The 21961-nt window shown below is 37.3% G+C and overlaps 1 protein-coding gene across 2 annotated transcripts; it reads right to left on the bottom strand.

The window, feature by feature from the left end:
• Positions 1-2699: 2699 nt before the first annotated feature.
• LOC146464589 (zinc transporter ZIP13-like) lies at positions 2700-20528 on the bottom strand. 2 transcript variants are annotated; one of them, XM_085129182.1, is made up of 11 exons: positions 20121-20528; positions 10113-10217; positions 9260-9399; positions 8024-8237; positions 7041-7084; positions 6397-6486; positions 5754-5804; positions 5577-5639; positions 5422-5482; positions 5208-5307; positions 2700-4553 (listed from the first exon to the last, which is right to left on the bottom strand). In XM_085129182.1, exons 1-11 carry the CDS (start codon positions 20419-20421, stop codon positions 4481-4483), a joined length of 1242 nt encoding a protein of 413 aa, XP_084985308.1. In that variant the 5' UTR covers positions 20422-20528; the 3' UTR covers positions 2700-4480. The 2 variants fall into 2 exon arrangements, with proteins under 2 accessions (XP_084985308.1, XP_084985309.1); XM_085129183.1 differs by having other exon boundaries at positions 7041-7081.
• Between the last annotated feature and the right edge of the window lie 1433 nt (positions 20529-21961).

The following is a 21961-nucleotide window of genomic DNA, read 5'->3' as shown; positions in this document are numbered from 1 at the left end:
AAACACACTGCGAAAATGTCATATAATAAGGTACCCCCTCTTCCGGTAATGTTTACTGTGACACAAACAACCTGGAAAATATCTTGTAAAAATTAAAGAAAAAAGTTCCCCTTTGCCTGGATTTCCACCCAGGTGCCCCAATTTTCTTGTAGGCACTGTAGTCAGTCGGTTCATTTTGTGACTAGCTACCAGTAGTTCACAGGCATCTTTTTGAATCTACTTTGTTTGATTTATCCTTAAAGTGTATATGACACAAAATCTTTTATTAGCTTATTAGGAAGAGCTTTCAAAATGATGAAGAATGGCATTTATTTTATTGCGATAGCATTCTTGATTGCCGAGTTATTCAAGATTTAGGTTTATGCAAATTAGACAACTTGTGACGTCACAAGACTGACACAAAATGAAGGGAAATCACAAAATTTGGAATATCTACGCAAATACTACATCTACAGGGTTGAAATTTTGCAGGGTTGATGTGCTGACAGAACTACACATTGTGATAGTGGCTATGATGTCACCATAGCAACGTACTCGTTACCAGACCTCTACCTTCCCAAAATGACAAATGCCTTATCAATTGCTCCACAGTCAAACAGAATTTCTTATACTTGTGCTGCGCAATGTCCATATTCCCTCACACCCACTGAATAAACATCAAGAGCAACAAGCGCTTCTTGGGAAGGGAAACTCTGATTTTATCCTTTGGATGGTGAGGGCCTGGAGCCCATTGTGTTGCCATGGAAATGTCATAGTGGATCATATCATGAAACTTTGTGATGAGTATAACAACTCTACAAAGTTTCAGTTCTATACAGAAAAAGGCTTAGGAGATATTCCATTTTTTGTGATTTCCCTTCATTTTGTGTCAGTCTCGTGACGTCACAAGTTGTCTAATTTGCATAAGCCTAAATCTTGAATAACTCGGCAACCAAGAATGCTATCGCAATAAAATAAATGCCATTTTTCATCATTTTGAAAGCTCTTCCTAATAAGCTAATAAAATATTTTGTGTCATATACACTTTCTGCCCACAAGAATGATTGAAGTGATTGCAAAACCTGGTGGTAGTTTGCTGGACATTGTTTTGGGAGAGAATATAGTGGTGTTGAATGTGGTAGGAGAGGATAGTTATTTGAAAACAAGGTACTGCCTTCTTACTTGTTTTTAAAATGCAAGGGACCTACACCAAAGAACTGATACTCGAGCGATAATTTTTACGTCCTGTAATGCTTCTCTTGAGATTTTTCAGTGTTTTGATTTTGCTCAAAAACCAAAATACTGAACTCAATTTATTAAAAGCTAAAAAATGTTTTGTCACTGACTAGAACCGTAAAAGTGGGACGTTTCCGAAACGTCCCATTGTTACGATTCTAGCCAGAGTGGCAACACATTTTTTAGCTTTTGATATATATCATGCCTGACAACAACTACGGTATTTTTGAACTAAGTTTCTTACATTACATTAACCCGTCTCTGTGCAAAAACTGAGCTTATTCGGGGCAATGTTGATTTGGAGGCAGAAAATTCACCTACGATAGTCTTGAATAAAACCCTTCAATTATTTCCTCAACTTTTGGTCCTTATCAGAACCTCCAACTTCACACTACACCAAGTAAAACAAATTTTAAGCTTTTTTCAATCAGTATATCAGGGATGCCAACCTTTGGAGATTTTTTTCTTATGTGCTTCTTCCCACCACTACCCCACCCCCCCCCCCCCCCTTCAAACCCAACCCAAATCGACTCCCCCTCCTTCCCCCCCTCAAAAAAAGGGAAATTTTCCGCTAAAGTCGGGGAAAATCAAAATTTTTTTCAAGGTCAGGGAAAAGTTGGAATTTTGGGACAAGACAGGAAAGTACTAAACTCTACCTCAAAGTCAGTGAATTTCATTTTTGGGTTTGCAAAAGGGTTAAGTTGTTGGCAAAGGTATAATGTTGTTTCAAAAGACATTTACTGAGGAATTGATTTTTGTGGCTTCACCGCTCGATTTATCGGCGAAGAATTTGTCTTCTATAGTCAATGAAAAGTCAGGGAATTTTATATTCCCTATAATAATAGACCTTTCTCCAAAATGGCGGCCGAAAATTCAAATAAGTTAAAATTAAACACGTATACCAGCACTGTAAAGAGCACCTCTACTTAGTAACCTTGCAGAGTTTCAGGATATTAGGTGTAATATCAGCTGAGAAAATGTAAGTTGAAAAATGAAAAATTTTGTAGACATTTGTATGACTGGGGGTATGACATATACCCCCAGTCATACAAACGTCTGTAAATTTGCCAAATTTCATCTTACATTTCCTAAGATGATATAACACCTAATATGCTGAAACTTTGCATGGTTACCAAAGTAAAGGTGCTCTTTCCAGTGCTGGTATCAGTTTTTCATTCAGTTCAATTTTAACTCATTCAAATCTGTTGGCGCCATTTTGGAGAAGGGTCTATTGACAACCCTTGGTTTCTATAAATATCAATAAGAGATTGGGTGAAATATGCTGGAAAATGCACTTAAAGGATCATGACATAAATGTGAAAAACCGAAGTTGTGTAAAAATCATTCTAGAGAAAAATGAATTTGCCTTTATCTGGGAGGTTTAGTGGCTCATGCGGGAGAGTAGGAAATTCGTTCTGTATTCAGGCAAAATGGCATTTAAACACCTGATGCCACAGACTGTTACCAGACAAGTCACACAATGATTACACCCTTAAATATTTCCATTTTACTTCACTCTTGTTTTGAGAAAGATATTCAAAGGGAGCACTGGTTATAGGTTGAACTTGAGACCAGTCTCATGCAAATGATTAAAATATTTTTAAATTGAGTTTCTAGTGATATACTTGAGCTAACATTTCATTTCTCAGACTAATGAAAATCTAATAAATTGCAGTTATTTTAATTGTAAATATTAAATAACTTTTCAATCTATTTTAGACCCCCTTATCAAAATACATCAGATAAAATTTTGACTCAGTGAGGTCACAGAAATCTTACCCCATCATCACCTCATTTGTACCACTATTCATTTACGTACGTTTTGATGAGTTTTTGACATCTCCGGAACTTTCATGGCCTCCCTTACTGTGTCACTAGTATGAACATGAAATTTGAAGAGCTTGGTCAAAAACTACTTACCTACAATTCAAACTGCTGCAAATTGATCCTATTTTGGCATACAGATTGGTATTCACACAATTCAAACAAGAAAATATAAAATAAAATGCAGTTTGATCTTAAGCCTTACATTCCAATGATTGGCCTGTTAGTTTTCAAAAAACAAGTGCTCAGCACTGCAAGCAAAAGACGACTTGATCTTCATTCCTTTTGTTTCAAATCCAACAAATAAAAAAGGGAATTGTGAGCTATGCTTTGTTTTGCTGATTTTAATAGTTTTAAGTTCTCAAGGAAAAAAGAAACAGACACAGAAAATGTGTTTTTCACATAAATGATTACAAGTATGTGTACAAAAATGAAGAGCTAATCTGATGCAATTTGGTTTTCACATGCAAATTTCTGCTTAGCATAATTTTTGACCAAGTCCTTCAATAATAATGACAACTGCCTCACTCAGTTTCTGCCTTAATCACTACTGACCTCTTGAAATGGAAAACAGCAGAGATTTGTCAAAAGTTTTCAAACTTTTGTCTAGTGGCAGATGGTTTGATAAACTCTCTCTTAGTGATGCCACACCATGAAGCCCAGCCAGGGGAACGTTTGTGATGCATCAACTACACTGTTGCTGACCTGAAATTACTTCAAGCGACCTGTCTTCATTGCAAATGCCTTTGAAACTACTCAATCCTAAATGTTATCTGTCTTAATGCGGAACAGGGCAAAAGGAAAGACTGGCAAAGAAAGCAAGTTACATATTTCTTAGCACATGTCAGTAACAGCTATTTCTTTGTTCTGTCTTCTATTTGGAAGCCTTTCCTTAATGGGAACTTGTATTCACTTTCAGTTGTAAACTTGATTACCGGTATTAGACAAATTCTATTTAATAAGTAATCCTTGTAATCCCAGTTTACAATTTTTCTTTAAATCAACACTATTGTAACAGTTAAAATACTTTCATTGATTTCTCAAAATAGTTGGATTCTATTAAAATGTTTATCAGTCAGGCAGAATTAGTAAAATATAAAATTATCAATGTGATCCCAGAATCAAAGAGATGGCAAAAGTACAAAGCAATATAAAATTTAAGAAACTCTTTATAAAGAAAGTGAACTGAAAAGAGAGGGAAAAGAACAGGAAAGACAAATCAACTTATACTGGGACAAAGGATTGGAATCTCTGCTTTGACTGACAGAAAACAAAGCTTCATAATAACTTATAAGGGTTCTAAAAAAATTTTAACTACCTAAATTTGGTAATGACACACTACACATAACATTTTAATTTACATTAAGCTTAATTATTGTTCAAAAATAAGTCTCTGTTCTATAAAATTAGTCATGGCAAATCCTACTGCAAGTGAATCGATTTAATGAATAAAAGACACAAGTCCCATTGACGTGATACCTGCCAGCATCATCAGCATTTGCTTTATTGATTCCCTGAAAACAAAAATTGTTCTAAGTACAAACATTTTGCATTAATTCTTACAAATTCGCCCTGAGGCAGGTGGGCATACAATAGAACACTAGGTCCCCTGCTAGGCAAACCCACCACCTAACCATTCCCCAACCAACCATGAGAGTATACACACAATGACCAGACCACAACACTGGAAATTACGTCCCCTACTCTTTGCGAACAGTGAGTGGGCTCTATAATGTCCCACAGAGTTATTTACAAACAAGGATTGTGAGATGGAGCCTACAGTTTATCGTCCTTAGCCGAGAGGACATCAAGAGGATTATAGCAATGTACACAGACTGGGACAGGGTATCCAACTTGCTATACCACAATTTCTCACAAATGTTCACTGGACTCCCAAATTTATGCAATTTAAATATGTGAGTCAGTATTAACAAGACAAGGGCCTCACTTGAGGATGACTTGGTAGGGGGTGGGGGGGATTGGGGGCTGGCACAGGGGGCTTAAGACAAGGAAGAGAGGATCTAATGACTTGAATTTCATATTAACTTTTCAGACCCTTAGCTTGTAAGAGGGCAGCTTTGTGTTGGATATATAGTCCTATTGTGCTTTAGTTGGTGCCTTAACAGGGGAATGCTTTCTAGAGAGATAATAGTTCACCGTGATTTTACCTTGGTCTTGTTTCTTGCAACAGATCAGGAACAATTTGAACCATGGCGATATAGATAAATCCTCCTGACGTAAATGGCAGCACCCAAGCAGTTGAATCTCCTGTGAAAATGTCATGCACAAAAATCAGTAACATGGACATGTAACATTTAAAATCTTGTCCCAACTTCTACCTACAAAAAGAACCTGCAAGTTTTTGAAGGGTGAAAATCAAACCTGCATGTTCAGCCACAAGGCCAAAAACAGCTCCACAGAGACCGGCAGAGGCAGTTACCACCTGTAATAAGAAGAAATACATGTTAAATCAATGATTAAAAATTAAAGTAACTGACCTAACATATTGTTTTCATATTTGACAAACCAAAACATACTTGACCAATGGCAGCATCCCATCTTCTAAATCCAGATTTCAAAAGAATAGCAAAGTCACCAATCTACAAAAAATGAGGAAAGTGATTGAGATAAAGCTTCCTGGTTGCCTAGCACAGAGAAATTGGTCAACAAAATCAATTGAAAGAGTCTGAGTGTTTGCATAATAATTATTATACCTCGTGGGGTATCTCATGTAAGAGGATTGCCATTGTGGTGCACATTCCCATCTGCAAAGAGACAAAACTCACGGGTATTACACATAATCAACTAGTTGTAAGAGTAAAATAACTATTAATAAATTTAAGCTATTTTTTGCTCAGTAAATCTGAATATTAAAAGTAATTTTTGCCACAGAAAACAGCCAGTAATACTGTCACTAACTTTAACATGTGAAATGAATGGCCTTAAAGCTGAAGAGCATGCAGATTAGATTTTAATCAAAGCTTCAAATAACAGCCGGACATTGGACAATGTCCGATTCAATAAAACATTGGCCATGTCTGATAAAATTGCAACTGTGATTGAACATGATTCTTGGATAGAAATAACACTGTTCAAACATTACATTTTGCTGATGAATAACATCGACCAACTTAATGTCTGTGCCCTCATTAAAGAAAAAAAACTACTGGTCTGAATACTTCTTTCTGTCCAAGCAAAATGGTGTCAGGGTGGGACATATGTCCTTCCAAGAATAAAAAATATTATTGCTTCCAGCCCCTATTATCTGCAACTTGAATATCAATACTTGACAAGACAAATGTAACATACAAAGAAATAGAAGTCTTAAAATCATTGAACAAAGCTAACAAAGCTCACCTTTGTACTAACAACAAAACTTCCAGCAACTGCAAGACCATGTGTAAAATTGTCTATTGAGTTAGCCAACAGGTTTAGGTAGCCCATAACCTGAAATGAACAGCCAGGGGTTTGGTATTGTTCAGATTAATCACCTAAAGCTGAGGCACTACTGTCATGATTAATTTTTATCATTAATTTTTAAAATGTGAAATCAACAAAAAGATTCAACAAGATGTAACAACAACAACCTTAAACTGTCATTTTTTGGTACTGTATGCTAAAGTATGATATCAGTTGATACCACTACTAACATCTACTGGCACCATAGTAATTAAAAGTAGACTTTAGCTCATCTAGAGGTCTCATGGTTAGGCTGTTGGCTGTCAGATCTGACGGTACAGTTTACAAACCAGGTTAAGCTCTGCCCATATGGGCTAGCTGTTGGTCGTGTGTGACTTGATCTTCACATGTACATGTGTCTGCGTGGTAAAACTGCTTAGTCATACAGCTGCATAGCAAACTAAATGTATGTGCTTAAGGCCGTTTCTAGGGAAGATAATTGTGACCCAAAATACACATACTGATGCACACATGAATTGGCAGCCAAATGTAAGGTTTTTCTCCAACCACAATTTATAATTAAAAATTAAGTAAAAACTTACTTTGACATGTTCTTCACCTGTGTCAGACTGCTCACGAGAATCTGCTGTTTCAAACGACAAAAATACACACTTTTTTAATGTGCAATCAATGCAGTTCCAAGGCAAATGAAGGCATGCAAATTCATGGTACGATGGGACACCGTCAAACAACACAAACAAGCATTGTAACACCCTTGAATTGTTATCAAAGATGTGTTGCAGAATTTGCAACACATCATGTTACTTATATCCTTTAGTAACATGAAACATAAAGTAATCACTTCATTCTCTTAGTATATTCTACTCCCTTATATTTTAAGTGTCTCTTTAATATATTGTATATCTTCTTCTTGTCTTATTTTGCCCGCTTCGATCAGCTTTCGCTACCCGCAGTCCTTTGTATTTAGTAAAATAAGTTGCATTTCTCTGTATTTATACATTAAATGTATTTATAAATTTAATGTACACTTAATGATGAAAATAAATAAAAAAAGATTGAAAGGCTTAGATTAATTTGATTCGTTAACATGTAAAAGGTTGCAAAAATAGGCAAAGATTCGACATGAGTAGCAATAACCAAATCCCAATACTTAGAAACATAGCAAAAACTGATCAGAAATTACTGTTGCAAACATTACACTTTTTCACTGAAGAAAATACATGTAGGTTACAAGAATGGGGCATGGTTTTTTCCTTACATGTATGTGAAAGGAGCGCCACTTCAGTAAAAGTTGGTATGTGAATGCATTAATGATTGAAGCTCCAGACAGAGCCTCCCAGACTTATGCAATTGGTGCAACAAATTTCAGGGAGATGCATGAATTGAGTTTGACACTGAATAAAAATTATGTTGTATACAATGTTTCAGTTTTGAGTTATAGGGGCATTATACACCTGTAATTTCAAAGTGAATAGAAAAAAATTTACAGTGGGAGTAATGTTACAACGATGTGTGTGGTTCATCACTTAAAAAGTCTAAAATAAAATAATAAAAATGTTGTAACCTGTTTCTGAAACTGTCTCAGCTGATGTGTTTTCCTGACTTTCTTTTCCTGCATGTCTTTGTCTAACTTGCGAAGGAGCTTTTGCTGTTCCATTCATCACAACTGTTCCATTACAAACATGTCCATTTGCTGTTGGCTTTGTCTTGTTCTTCAAGGTTTCTTGATTTACATGTCTATTACCAACATCACCATTCTTTACCACTACTGAAGAAGTCTAAATCAAACACACAGCATAAATACTGTACTGCGAGTCAATCTATTTTTTTTACAGTTATAAAAGAACACATTATATGAGTGTAAATATAAATTGTACATCTCCTCCAACACAATATTGACAAGAATAATAACCATGTAATCAAACTATACTTACAGTGCGACACGTCTTACTGTGGCCACCCAACAAACTTTTTTACAAGTTAGCCAATCAGGATACCCGAATTTGATTAACAGTCATGCCTCCTTGCAAAGTTCAACTCACAAGTGATGCAACAACAAAATTATTGAAAACATGTTGTTTTGTATTTTATGGCTAACTTGTAAAAAAAAGTTTGTTGGGTGGCCACGCTAAGGCGCGTTGCACTGTAACATCTGGAAGAATGATTATTGTCCTGAAACTTTAAATCATTATAGATAATAAATGACAATATAATTCAGGGTTATGGTGTTCGTCTGCTGCTCCATTGCCACTAGACAAAGTTCATCATTTGCGGGACTCAATCAAAAAGAAAGACCTTCGGTGATTGGTCATCACCCTGAAGCAGACACTAGGAGTTAATTGTAACCTGCCTTCTCTTAAGGACCGTGCCTACTAATACCGAAGTATTTTTGTGCGGTTTATGACTATGTGGGAAAAGCAGATCTTAGAAAGGGCTATTGGAATCCAAAAAGAAAATTGGGGGTAACCATGCATTTTTCAGAGATAACTAAGCAATAATATCTCTAATAAGCGCCAAAATATAAATCAATGTATGGGATTTTTTCCTAACTTGAAGCTTAATTATCTCTAAAAAATGCATGGTTACCCCCAATTTTCTTTTGAGATACCAAAAGCATTTGCTAAGTTCTGCTTTCTCCATATAGTTTTAAACCGCACAAAAATATTCCTGTATTAGTTGGCGCCACCCATAGGAAACCCGAGTATCTCGAGATGCGCAGAACGTATGCGCAGTAACAATAGTAGGCACCGTCCTTAAAACTACCATTCTTTCAAAGTATGGTGTACCAGCTGTTCTTTACCTTATCTTTGATGATCTCTTCTTTCTTGGGGGGAGTTTCCTCTTCATTTTCTCCAAAGAGTTTCTCAAGAGTTAGAAAACCAACAATTCCTGTGAGCACCCAAAAGCCAATGTAGAAATGATTGGTATGAGGATCACCATCTTGGAAAAAGAACAAAACAGCAAAATTGTGTTTGTTGAGTCTGAAGTTACATTTTTTTGTCAGTATATTTACTAAGTTAAACATAGGTAATTTTGCTGTGCCGTGCACCATACCGTTGATGGAAAACCACAGTGAAGCAATCATAGGATGCAGAGTTTTCAAGTTCACATTCCCATTGGTAAACTGAATTGTTGAAATAAATTGCCCAACAGCCAACAGGGAACTTTATATAATCATGCAACTCTGCTTTTATAATGATCACTACTACGACCACCACCCCCACCGCCATCATCATCATCATCATCATCATCATCATCATCACCTTCACCATCACCATCATCATCATCGGCATCACCAACACCACCACAACCACCTTTGCTCATGGTTTTCTTACTCACACTAGAGAGATCAAGCTTCGCATTTACAGCTAATGCCAAACAGGAAACGTCAAGCCGCTGTTTGTTCTTAAATGCAAAACTTGTGTTTCTCTTACTCACCTCTCTTTTTTTCATGTTTGCTCGATAGCTGTCGCCAACTGGGTGGAGATAAGCTTAAACCATAAAAGCTTCACTGTTTTTCATCAAAGATAAAATTTCAGCCTGGCGTTTGCTGTTTGCCATAAACACAATGCTAAATCTCTCTACTATATCACATTGACTGATAACAAAACAATTTAAATTTGAAAATAAATTTTCTAGCAGATTCTAGTTACCGTCATGAACGTGTTCCCAGGCCTCTGGCAAAAGATGGAGAAATACATCTCCCAGCAACCCACCAACTGCAAAGCTCAAAAGTAACTTGAGGTGGTCAGCAGTCACTGCAAAAAGAATGATCATGGATGTTCAATCATTTATTTAGAGCTATACTGTAAAGTGACCAAAGAAACAACTGGGCCTTTTTCTAAAAAACTTATTTGGTTTCTTAAGGGGGCATTTATTAGAGAGAGGCAATAAATTATCTTGAACAAAACTAAAAACAGTTGGAGGTGTTTACAACAAAACTTACTGCACAGTGAATGCCACACATTTCTCTCTTCAAAATGAAGAAAGCCAACATCAGGAATCAGTAGCATATACTGCAATGCACCAACCATCATTCATCCTTTTTGCCAAAGCAAGGAGGGGAAATGAGGGAGGTTGTTTCCTTATGCCTTACCCCACAGAGAAAGTAAAGGGCTGGTCTTTGCACAACAAGAACACTTGTTGTGGTTATTGTAAATGAAGGGCAAACAAACTACACAGTCATGAAGTTTCCTCCAGACTGATCTTGCACCATGTGCTCTGAAGAGCTTGATAATGGCAGATTCTACATCAGCTCAGGTATACTATTTTAATGTCCCCTTCCAAGAGCATACATGTCCAATACACTCGACCTGAGTCCGGTTGACTTCACTCCCAGGCGGATTGAGTCTGATCGCGACCGGAACCGGAAATGAGTGCAAGGCGCTTGATCAGTGGTACCGGAAGTAAGGGGTTAACAGGAGCGAGGGGGGTTGAAAAGTTGGCAAACAGACTCGAGCGGATCCGATGGAGACAGTTCGTCCTGGCAAGAGTCAATCGGACTCCCCGGAAGTCAGTTCGCGCGAGACATAGAAAATATATCTTTGCCATGAGGCGAAACAAGCGCGCTACTCATGAAATATACATCTTTCTTAAAGCCGGTGAGGCGAAACAAGGGCGCTACACATGTAACCTGATTAGTCCTTCTGTAAGCCATGAGGTGAAACAAACACGCTACACATGAAATATACGTCGTTCTTAAAGCCATGAGGCGAAACAAGCACCCTACATGTGTAACATTAGTCGTTCTTTAAGTCGTGAGGCGAAACAAGCGCGCTGCACATGTAACATTAGTCGTTCTTTAAGCCATGAGGCGAAACAAGCGCGCTACACATGTAACATTAGTCGTTCTTTAAGCCATGAGGCGAAACACAACGCATTTCGCTCATGCCGAGTGCGACATATTTTCCTTCGCTTTATCGCTTGACAAATTCAAATCTAGTTGTCAAAAAAAAATTTCGACAAATGGCTCGCTTCTCGTTTGATCAGTTGTAATATCATCAATTATCACACTAGATTAGCATCACATCTTTATCGGTTTTAAGAATAGACGGCACTTTTATCAGAATAACTATGCCCAAGAGAAAATGAAAACAAAAGAATATTATGTCCTTATTATCAATAACCCTTTATTAAATCGCATTGTTACATAAATGCCCAAAATTGCACATTAGACTTCTAGTGCCATTGTTTATACCCGCCAGTAAATCTAGCAGTTAGTTGCTTTTCAATTCTCTTTAACGACCTTTAATTATCATAGTTTCCTTGCGAGCGTAGTACTGATTTCGCGAATGAAAAATTTTGTAACATTTTTCTCTTAAGAAGGGTTTGTAACCTCCATCCTCGTAACCTCCTGTAAAAAAATAAGCTTACTTTCATCCAAACAATTCTCTATCGGAAGTTGTCCAGTTCCAACAATTAAATGAACATAACAGATTTAAAAAACCTTAAAATGAAAAGGAACAGGTGCCAGTCAGTATACCTGAAGTTTTCAAAGGTTAATTTTGGTTCTGACTATCATGACTGTTCCTATTATCAATTGACCAATAACATCTGGACAGTCGTTGACCAATCAGGTTAACAACCAGAGACGTATATACCACCTACTGACGTTCCACAATCCACTTGACTCTGAAGATGACTTCCATTCAGGTTGTCGAAACGTCAGTCAAAGTCACCACAAACAGTCCTTCTCAGGACTACACTCACCTGGATGATCATAATTTACGTACTTATAAACGTACTCTTTTAACGACACATAGCATATCGTTCTTATTCATATTGACCATGAAACAAATGACAAACCCAAACAATAACATCAGCAAATGCTATAAATTAAAGAGATCTTAATTTCACAGCAAATATTACTGCCAAGCAGGGACTATTAACAAACTCGCACTTTCATCAAAAAAAAAAAAAAGTAGAGAATTAAAACCTAAATGAAATTTTAATGGTTAAGTACTCTGGAGGTCAAATGAAAATAATCTCCAGTGGCCTCTAAAATTATGTCAATCATATCCAAACAACTCAAAGCAGTTAGTCACTTTTCCCACTAGCCATCTTCGTCACTACCCATTCATGCCCTGTTATTTCTCTCTCATGATTAAAGTGCACCTAACAGCAGATATTTTTATTCGGCGAAATAAATCTACTTTCTTTCTAAACTGTTCCAGCGAAAAAATATTTTGAATTGGTTGAATCCTCGATTTTCTATGCGCTTTTGAAGTTGGGACTGTGTTGTTGCACCACCGCGTTTTAGGAAGCCTGGGACGAGCGGTTATGACGTCACGCCAGGGACCACGCGATATCGATTGCGTCTCATTTTCGGTTTATTTCTTTGCGATTTACTCCACATAGTTCGTTTCAGAATGTGTTCGTCTTCTTCTTTACGGTTATCAGAAGAGTCCAAGGAGCCCGAGGAGTCCGAAGAGTCTGAGGAGATCGAGAAGGATTTAGAAGATTCGGATGACTCCGAAGTGAATTACATCTTCGAAATCGAAATGGACGCTTATCGACAAGAAGCTTCAGCAAGCGCAAACCCATTTGATAACAGCGACCTCGAAGAAGAGCTGTTTTTATACGGATGAGCCGCGTGCCGACCCGGAATGGACAGCCAGATACGAAACACTTTATATTGTTTCGTCAGCAATACTTCTTTTTCTAAACACTACAATTGTTAAGCTTTCGAAAGAGACCAAAATGAAACCATTTGGACAGGAATTCACAGAGATCTGAATTTTTGAGTGTGATAGTTCTGTTTGTTGTGAAAAAATTTTGCGTTCGCGAGGTGCGAACACAAACAGCGCGCTTGGTGATTTCTCTTACAATTTCGATTCTACTTCGCTAACACTGTTTGATCTGTATAGTAGAACATTTCAGTTAATTGCTGGATGCCTTAATTTTACTGTGCGAAACGAATGGAAGTCAAAATAATTTTTCGAAGTTATGAAGTATTATGCTTAAGCGCTTGTCGAAAATTCGCCCGCAGCGACATTTCCTCTGATGTTTTGGAGCGTTTTTTTTAAATACTGCACATCAGCAATAAATCCTTTTCTAAATACTGCAATTGTTAAGCTTTCAAAAGAGACCAAGATGAAACCATTTGGACACGAATTTGCAGACATGAATTTTCGAGTGTGATAGTTCTGTTTGTTGTGAATTAATTTTGCGTTCGCGAGGGACGAACACAAAAAGCGCGCTCTGCGATTTCTTTTACAATTTCGATTCTACTTCGCTAAGACTGTTTGATCTGTATACTAGAACAGTTAAGTTATTTACTGGGTGATTTCTATTTAGTCGGCGAAAGGAATTGAAGTCAAAATAATACTTCAAAGTTACGAAATCCCTAAGCGCTTTCGAAAAATTCGCCCGTTGTGACATTTCCTCTCGTGTTTACAAGGTTAAAAGCAGTTTTCTTTTATACATCGCATCAGGAATGTTCCTTTTTCTATCTAGTACATGTCTTAAGCTTTCGAAAGAGACCAAAATGAAACCATTTGAACACGAATTCGCAGAGATATGAATTTTCGAGTGTGATAATTCTGTTTGTTCTGAATTATTTTTGGCTTAGCGAGTCGCGGACACAAACAACGCGCTCGGCGATTTCTGTTATAATTCCGATTCTACTTCGCTAACACTGTTTGATCTGAATACTAAAACAATTGAGTTAATTGCTGGATGCTTTCTTTTTACTCTGCCAAGCGAATTGAAGCCAAAATATTTTTTCAAAGTTATGACGTCTTTAAGCGCTTTCGAAAAATTCGCCCGCACCGACATTTCCTCTAATGTTTTGAAGCTTAAAAACGTTTTTTTTTTTTAATATATAGCACACAGCAATACATCTTTTCCTAAACAGTACAAGTGTTTTAAGACCTATAGAAACGAATGTAAGACGAAATGATCGAATGAAGGGAAGAAATTGGTTTCACAACATTGGATAATATACAAAGAATCGAAGATTTTCTCACCTTCCTATTGCTTCGGTCAGACTGAGGCACATCGACTGGGGCTCCAACGGCATGAATTGTTGGCCACACAGTGAATCCCATCTCATCTTTTATTAAATGTGGCCAGGATGGTTTTACTTGGCCAGGTAAATTGTGCAACTGTCTTGTGAAACAGTCCTTCTCAAAATGAGCCGAGCAAATGTGAGAATATTCCGTCGGTTCCCACTTCGCTCGCTTGAGTTTTGCACCCATCGTTTCTGTCTCTTCAAGGCAACGGGACGATCGTCACCATAATATGGTAGTAAATGGAGACCTATCCCCTTTTCTAGATTTGGTTCGTTACCACAGCCTCCAACAACACATCGGGAAGGCATATTGGGTCATGTAATCACTGATGTAATTGCAAAACATGAGTAGAAAGACTGGAAAGCGAACGATCCTTCGTCCCTGGCGTGACGTCACAGAGCTGCTCGATCCATTCCCCACCAAAACACGGCCGCGCAACAAAAATGGCGCGATTTTCAAACCTTCGCTGAAGCACCGAAAATCGAGGATTCAACCAAATCAAAAAAATTTTTCGCTGGAACACTTTAGAAAGAAAGTAGATTTATTTCGTCGAATAAAAAAATCTACTGTTAGGTGCACTTTAAAGTGATAACACACAAATGCAGAACTATTTTTACACCAACACCTCTGAAAAGGGTTATAGATGTGCTACTTACTTATGAACACAGCCCCCTCCCATAATCTAAATCAGCCTTAAAAACAAAACCATTTTTTTTTTTAATTTCTTACTATACACCATGAGTGACAACACTGTAGGAACAGGCCTAAAGTAAATTTTGTACGTGTTACAAGTTACATTTAATTTCGGGTTATTTTTTTCACCTACGTTCAATCTCATTCACACAATCCTGACTTTCATGATTCTATCTCAGCAAAATAAGAGAGACACTGAAAACTATAAATTAAATAATATTTACACTAGATTTACAATAACTATTGTCTGCGAGTTTACAAAAAAGTGAGTAGGAAATAAATGCCCAGTTGAATCGCTAAAAGTTTAAGCAAAGTCGCCAGATTTCATCATGACCAAACAAAATATTTAGCAGACATTCCCTAATGAGCAGACAGTAGCTGAAGTCCCCAAAAATATTTCCCTTATTTACTATAAGAAAAAACAGTTTAAGCAAACACCTAAAAAGTACCTGGAATGGTCATTTATATTTTTACCAACCTGTATTTATGCTTAGATGCAAACATACCGAATAGGAAAACAATAAGGCCACATCTTATGAAGACATGCCTTCAGTGTAAAACCAACAAATTTGTCTCCATATTAATGCAATGCTAACACACATACAGTACGTGCATAAATTTTCAAAACAATCACTGGCAGCTGAGACAGCAACAAACATAACTGTAAACATATTTCAAATTAATACCTGTAAACATAACATAACTGTAAACATATTCCAAATTAATACAACAAAGAATATATTATACGACAATCTCTGTTTTCAAATTCACTGTTTTTGAAATCTGTGGTCAAGGTGACAGTTCTTGAGGTCTAAAGTAACACAAAGAGTTTCAACTCCTCTACACACTGACACAAATTACATAATGACATCTTCTAAAAGAGCAGTCAAATAAGGCATGAAAAGACAATTTCCTTTAATCAATATTACAAATAGCTGTTCTTAGCCACCAAAAAAATGATTCAAGTCAATTTCATCATCAAAACTTTATCCTCCCGTATGATCTTCCCAAACTATTAACTCTCCCCAAACTAAACTCTTGTGAAAGGCACAAATTCCTCCCCCTAGTATTACTAGACATGAAAGCATACTTCTTTAACCAGTGGGCACCCATTGACTGTTTTGTGTAAAATATCTGTTTGGAGAAGCAAATATTTCCTATAATTTTATATGACTTAGAGACGATTTAAATTTCTAGATAAACGTTCCATTCGATTCATGTATTTTAAGAAGCTTACTTAATTATTTTCCTACGATTGTCTGAAGTTTGATTTTTCACATTTCACTGCCCAAATAAGCCTATTTTTTTCCCTACCCCTGACACACGGCAGTCCGATGGTTTTTTGTCACAACAATCCGTCTCCATCGGATCCGATGGAGTCCGTTTGCCGACATTTTCCACTCCCTCCTCAACTATACCTTGCTGTATATTTACTAAGTCTCTTGCGAACTGACACACTGGCAGTCCGATGGACTCTTGCCAAGGCAACCCGTCTCCATCGGATCCGATGGAGTCCGTTTGCCGACATTTTCCACCCCCTCCTCAACTATACCTTGCTGTATATTTACTAAGTCTCTCGCGAACTCAGTGACACACGGCAGTCCGATGGACTCTTACGACGGCAACCCGACTCCATCGGATCCGATGGAATCCGTTTGCCGGCATTTTCCACCCCCTCCTCAACTATACCTTGCCATATATTTACTAAGTCTCTCGCGAACTGACACACGGCAGTCCGATGGACTCTTGCCAAGGCAACCCGTCTCCATCGGATCCGATGGAGCCCGTTTGCTGACATTTTCCACTCCCTCCCCAACTCAACTTACTGTATATTTACTAAGTCTCTTGCGAACTGACACACGGCAGTCCGATGGACTCTCGCCACGGCAACCCGTCTCCATCGGATCCGATGGAGTCCGTTTGCCGACATTTTCCACCCCCTCCTCAACTATACTTTGCTGCATATTTACAAAGTCTCTCGCAAACTGATACACTGGCAGCCCGATGGACTCTTGCCACGGCCACCCGTCTCCATCGGATCCGGTGGAGTCCGTTTGCCGACTTTTTCCACCCCCTCCTCAACTATACTTTGCTGCATATTTACAAAGTCTCTTGCGAACTGATACACTGGCAGCCCGATGGACTCTTGCCACGGCAACCCGTCTCCATCGGATCCGATGGAGTCCGTTTGCCGACTTTTTACACCCCCTCCTCAACTATACTTTGCTGTATATATACTAAGTCTCTCGTGAACTGACTTCCGGTGAGTCTGGTCGTTCGTGGCCTTCGTCCATCGGACTCAGTTTGGGTGTATTGGACAACCCTAGAGGAGGAAATTAGCACTCTCGAGAGGGAACTTCACAAAGTCCCCTCCCATGCCCAGAGTCCCCCATAAGAGGGGGCAGGTTGATCATAGGTGTATATATAACCCAACATAACATTATGAACATGCTGAATTTGGAAGGACATTCTTTGATTTCACAGGCTCTCAAGACTGGTAGCTGGTGTTTGGGTAGATTCCCAATACAGTAAAAACCCGTATATAAGAACCTAGAATTTTTGGGTTCAGGCTGAATGGGTTCTTATATTTTGGGGTAATTTTTCCGAAGTCAGGCTGATTAGGTTCTTAGTAGGTTCTTATTTGTAGGATTCGTCATAGTGATACCATTCAGAGAACTACTGTCATTTGTATTTTAAATAGCAAAAATGCCAAGCCTTGTTTTTTAAACAATAATAAAATAAGTATCATAGGGTCATATTTACAGTTGTATTTAATAATCATGTAAATTTTAAACAGCGAAAAAAGACCTGTCTTGTTTGCTTAATTATTCCATGCTGTAAAGAACAAAACATTTTGGGCTATATTTGACAGAATGTACAGTGAATGTTCACATAAATGTAAATAAAAAACAAAAGCTCCTCATGTTCGAAAAAAGAAAAAGAAAACAATCAAACATCATCAACATAAATATATAAATAATGAGCAAAAGTCAGGGCACTATACAGATTCAAGTCCCAAGACTACAGCAGTATAATTTTATACAATACATATTCTATACTCTGTATTTAAAAGATTTTCAATTTTCAAGTTTCTTCATTGTACTACGTACATACTGTATAAACAAATAATTTTCATGGTATATTTCTCAGAAATTTCACAATCTCTAACAATTAAAATCCAGTATTTTGGCTATAAAATAAGAGTGTTTTTTGTATAAGAACCTATTTTTCTTTGCCAGGCTAAATAGGTTCTTATATATTTGGGTATCAAAATGCCCAATTTCAGCCTGTAGGTTTTTAAATCACTAGGTTCTTATCATGCGGGTTTTTACTATAACTGCAAGTTGGTTTGATTTTTTGGAACCACTTTGTACTTTCGAACTCTTGGGGTTTTTATCTGGTACAAAGCATTTATTGAAGAAGGTGGTTCATTTCATCTGATGGTATCTATTTCAGTAGGAAGGTACTGGATAGATAGACACTGGGCATTTATAAGAGAGTGGGTGTCTCTTAGATTATTTACAACATTGTGCAATCACCAACCATGATTAATATTGCACTAATGGGTGAAAAAGTGATGATTCATTCCTAAGCATACAAAAACATACACAGTAAAACATACAAAACAACAACAACAACAACAGCATCAAGTACAAGTAATGACCAGAAATTCTTTAGGTTTTCCAAACACCTCTCATGAACCACAACACACAAGTTTTTATATTATTATTTATAATCATATTACTATTATGATATTATTATTTATATTTTTAATTTTCGCTCCAACCGCCCTCCTTAAATTTTAACTCTCCAAACTCCAACGGTACAGTCTGATGATCGCTTAGTGCGTGAAACTCGAGTAACTGTGTTACATTTTCTATCTTAAATTTATATTTATATTATTATCTATATATTACTTCTAATTACATTTTCCCATTTTCACTTAAAAATACAATATTGAATGCAAAGTATCTTTGCAAAATCCATTATAAAACTACTGAAACGAAATTCAAACGCTCAGAATTTAAACTGTCATGTAAATTTAGTTTCTCGTCTTAATTGGCAAGAAATTATTAATTATGCACTCAACAAGCATATGAAAATTTTGTTAGAAAGATCGATATGAACAGATTTATAATAAAGTTCAGTTGCTAAAAATATATATACATAAGCTTATATAAATCTCAAAATAGTACATGGAAGACCATTGCAATATTACGATAGAATATTGCCGATGACGGAGGATTCAATTACATGGCTTATTGACACGAAAAGTCATGATAGATTACGAACCAACAGCATTAAGGAAGCGTATAATTTTTCCCAAAGCTAATAGCCGCATAACATAGACAAAGAACAAAGTATAAAATACAGCGCCACTTTTCCAACTCTATTCTAAATTCAAGTGGCTGGGCGGAAAAATATAATTTAATACAGTGGAGATGGTGTTTGTTTTCTCCGGGGCGGAAGAACTAAATACGTACAGTGTATACCAAAAACCCCGTTTTGTAAACTGCGGCATTTCTTTGTACACTGACGACAAATAATTAAGCTTTGTCTTCAAACAAAACCGTTTCTCCTACAAGAAACTTTCACATGACAAGTTCACACGTCTAACTTCAAGCGCCGTAAATTATGTGTGTGTGTACAGTGCCCTATTGATAAAGCGAACAGCTGACTACTCAGCGATTTGCAAGGTTGTCCTTTTGCTAGAAAGTAGTGTTAAATTTCTTCTTAATGAGTATTTCGTCACCGAGGCGAGTTGATCTAGTACGAGTTATGTAAGCTCTCTCGATTCTCGCGTTAACGAGAAACATTAGAAGAGATTATGTAGAGTCGAATATAAGTAATCCTTCACTTCCTTGAGGAAAACCCATGACGAAATTTCGTCGCAAAATATAAGATGGCACGTTCCATGATCAAGTGACAGTCCTCGAAAACAACTTATTAGCTTACCTCCTTCACGCAAAGCGTGCCCAGCTTCAACGGGTATGACCAGAAGAGGAAATACACCACACAGCCCCACAAGAATTGTTGCTGGGATTGAATACAGCCACGCTTCCTTCTTAACAAAAATCTTCGACAAATCGGGAAGAAATTTACACGGTTCAAATCCAAACCAACTGGAATCTGTTTCTGCTTGCGAAGGTTTCGAATTTCGAGGAAGAGCGCGATGAATGTTGATCATGGCAGTCTCAGAAATGAGAACCGAGAGCCAGAGAAAGAGTAGAACTGAAGTCCAAGAAATCTTTGCCATGTTGAGCCCAGTAAATGAGTGGGAGCTTCTTACCCCGCAGCTGCTCTTGCCGGACTTTTATGGCGCCTGCTTTGCTGGTGCTGTAGGTGTTGTTTTGTATTCTTTCCAACTTGAGCCCGCAATACAACGCACAAAGGTCCGCATAGCGTACAAAATAAGCCCCGCCAGCGTCCCCTCCGGCGATACAGTTTTTTTGATGTTTTTTAGAAGCCCCAAATTCTATCTGATATATTCAAAACAGTACAAAATGATGTATAGTATTAGTTGTGTACATAATACCAGAAAAATGTGCTGAGAAAATGCATGAAAGTCTTTTGTTCGACGTGTAGCCTGAGTATCAGGCCTTTAGGGGGGGAGGAGGGAAGAGAGGAAGGGGAAAAGGGAAGATAGTTGATATCAGAGATCAGATAGCTGAGTCATAGTTAGTACTCAGCTCGTGACTCGCATTTCACTTAAAGGGTAAAGATCTTCCTGGCTTTAGCTATATTCACAAACTCAATGCTATAACTGTACACTTAACCAGAATAAAAAATAATTCACAACTTTTGTGCGTGTTGGACTGGTCAAGTGAACGAGTTTGTGCTTATTGGCCCAGAAAAGTGAATTTTACGTGTAGAATAAATAATAATTACTATTTTTAATAAACTATTTATCTTTCTATAACAGCGAAGTCTCCATGCAAGCTGCTTATGAAGACATTTTACAATGCATTTTAAATCCCACCGGAAAGCTCTCATCATGGTACAGGCTCCTCATCCAACAAAGCCGTATACTTAAATCTAAAGCTTGTAACCACGGTTTCATGCGGGTGTAATGGGACAAAAAATTACGGTTTTGTTTGATTTAAGTTAAAATGGACTGAATATAGTGTAATAAATTTCTTTCTTTTCTATCTGTATCCTAGCAAAACCTTTTAAAGTCGCTTTCATCTCTTCAGGCATATGCCATTTCCGCGAACATCTGTCGTTCTATCAATCCAGATGTCTGATATGATTTTCAAAGCAAATTTTTAATAGCTTCAAGACTACTTATCAATTAAAGAAAACAATTCCGCCTGATGCAAATTCGAGCCTATTCACCAATCGTCAGTTTTCAAAGGATTAAACATCACTAAATTGCAGTTGTGTAGCCTCGGAAACATTTTTTGCAGATTTTTTAAAGATGTGAAAATAACTTCAATGGTGCTTTAAATTCTTTATTCCACTTAACTGAAGGCAGTATCGCTCACACTCGCAATAAGCTCCTTTCGATATACATTAAAATGCAGCTTGAAAATGAGGCCAAAAGGACACAAACGAAGAAAATTGAATAATCATATTTATTCATTAATATTTCTGTTGAAAGTTGTCAGTTGTGTCCTCTGAACTTCGATATCAAATCGAATTTTAATATTTCGAGAGGAACGTATTGAAGCTTTTATTCTCAGTTAGTTAAAGCCCTTTGCCTTTCCTCTTTCATAGAGACGTAAAAACTTGATTTTGTGATAGGAGCGCGCGGGTGGAACTTCACATACATGAAATGATTAAGCTCTGTTTAAGTT

The sequence above is a fragment of the Pavona decussata genome, unplaced genomic scaffold (genome assembly GCF_977016875.1).
Source record: "Pavona decussata unplaced genomic scaffold, jaPavDecu1.1 SCAFFOLD_161, whole genome shotgun sequence".
Taxonomy (NCBI): domain Eukaryota; kingdom Metazoa; phylum Cnidaria; class Anthozoa; order Scleractinia; family Agariciidae; genus Pavona; species Pavona decussata.
The sequence above is the reverse complement of the archived record's forward strand: the minus strand, read 5'-3'. Positions and strand labels throughout refer to the sequence as shown.

Bases quoted from the DNA above. Each gene is read 5' to 3' on its own strand.
- LOC146464589 (XM_085129182.1), bottom strand. From the start codon at position 20,421: ATGGCAAAGATTTCTTGGACTTCAGTTCTACTCTTTCTCTGGCTCTCG. The intron at 10,218-20,120 runs GTAAGCTAATAA...TTCTTTTTGCAG, and splicing joins GCACGCTTTGCGTGAAGGAG to TGACTGCTGACCACCTCAAG. The intron at 6,487-7,040 runs GTAAGTTTTTAC...TGTTCATTTCAG, and splicing joins CAGGTGAAGAACATGTCAAA to GTTATGGGCTACCTAAACCT.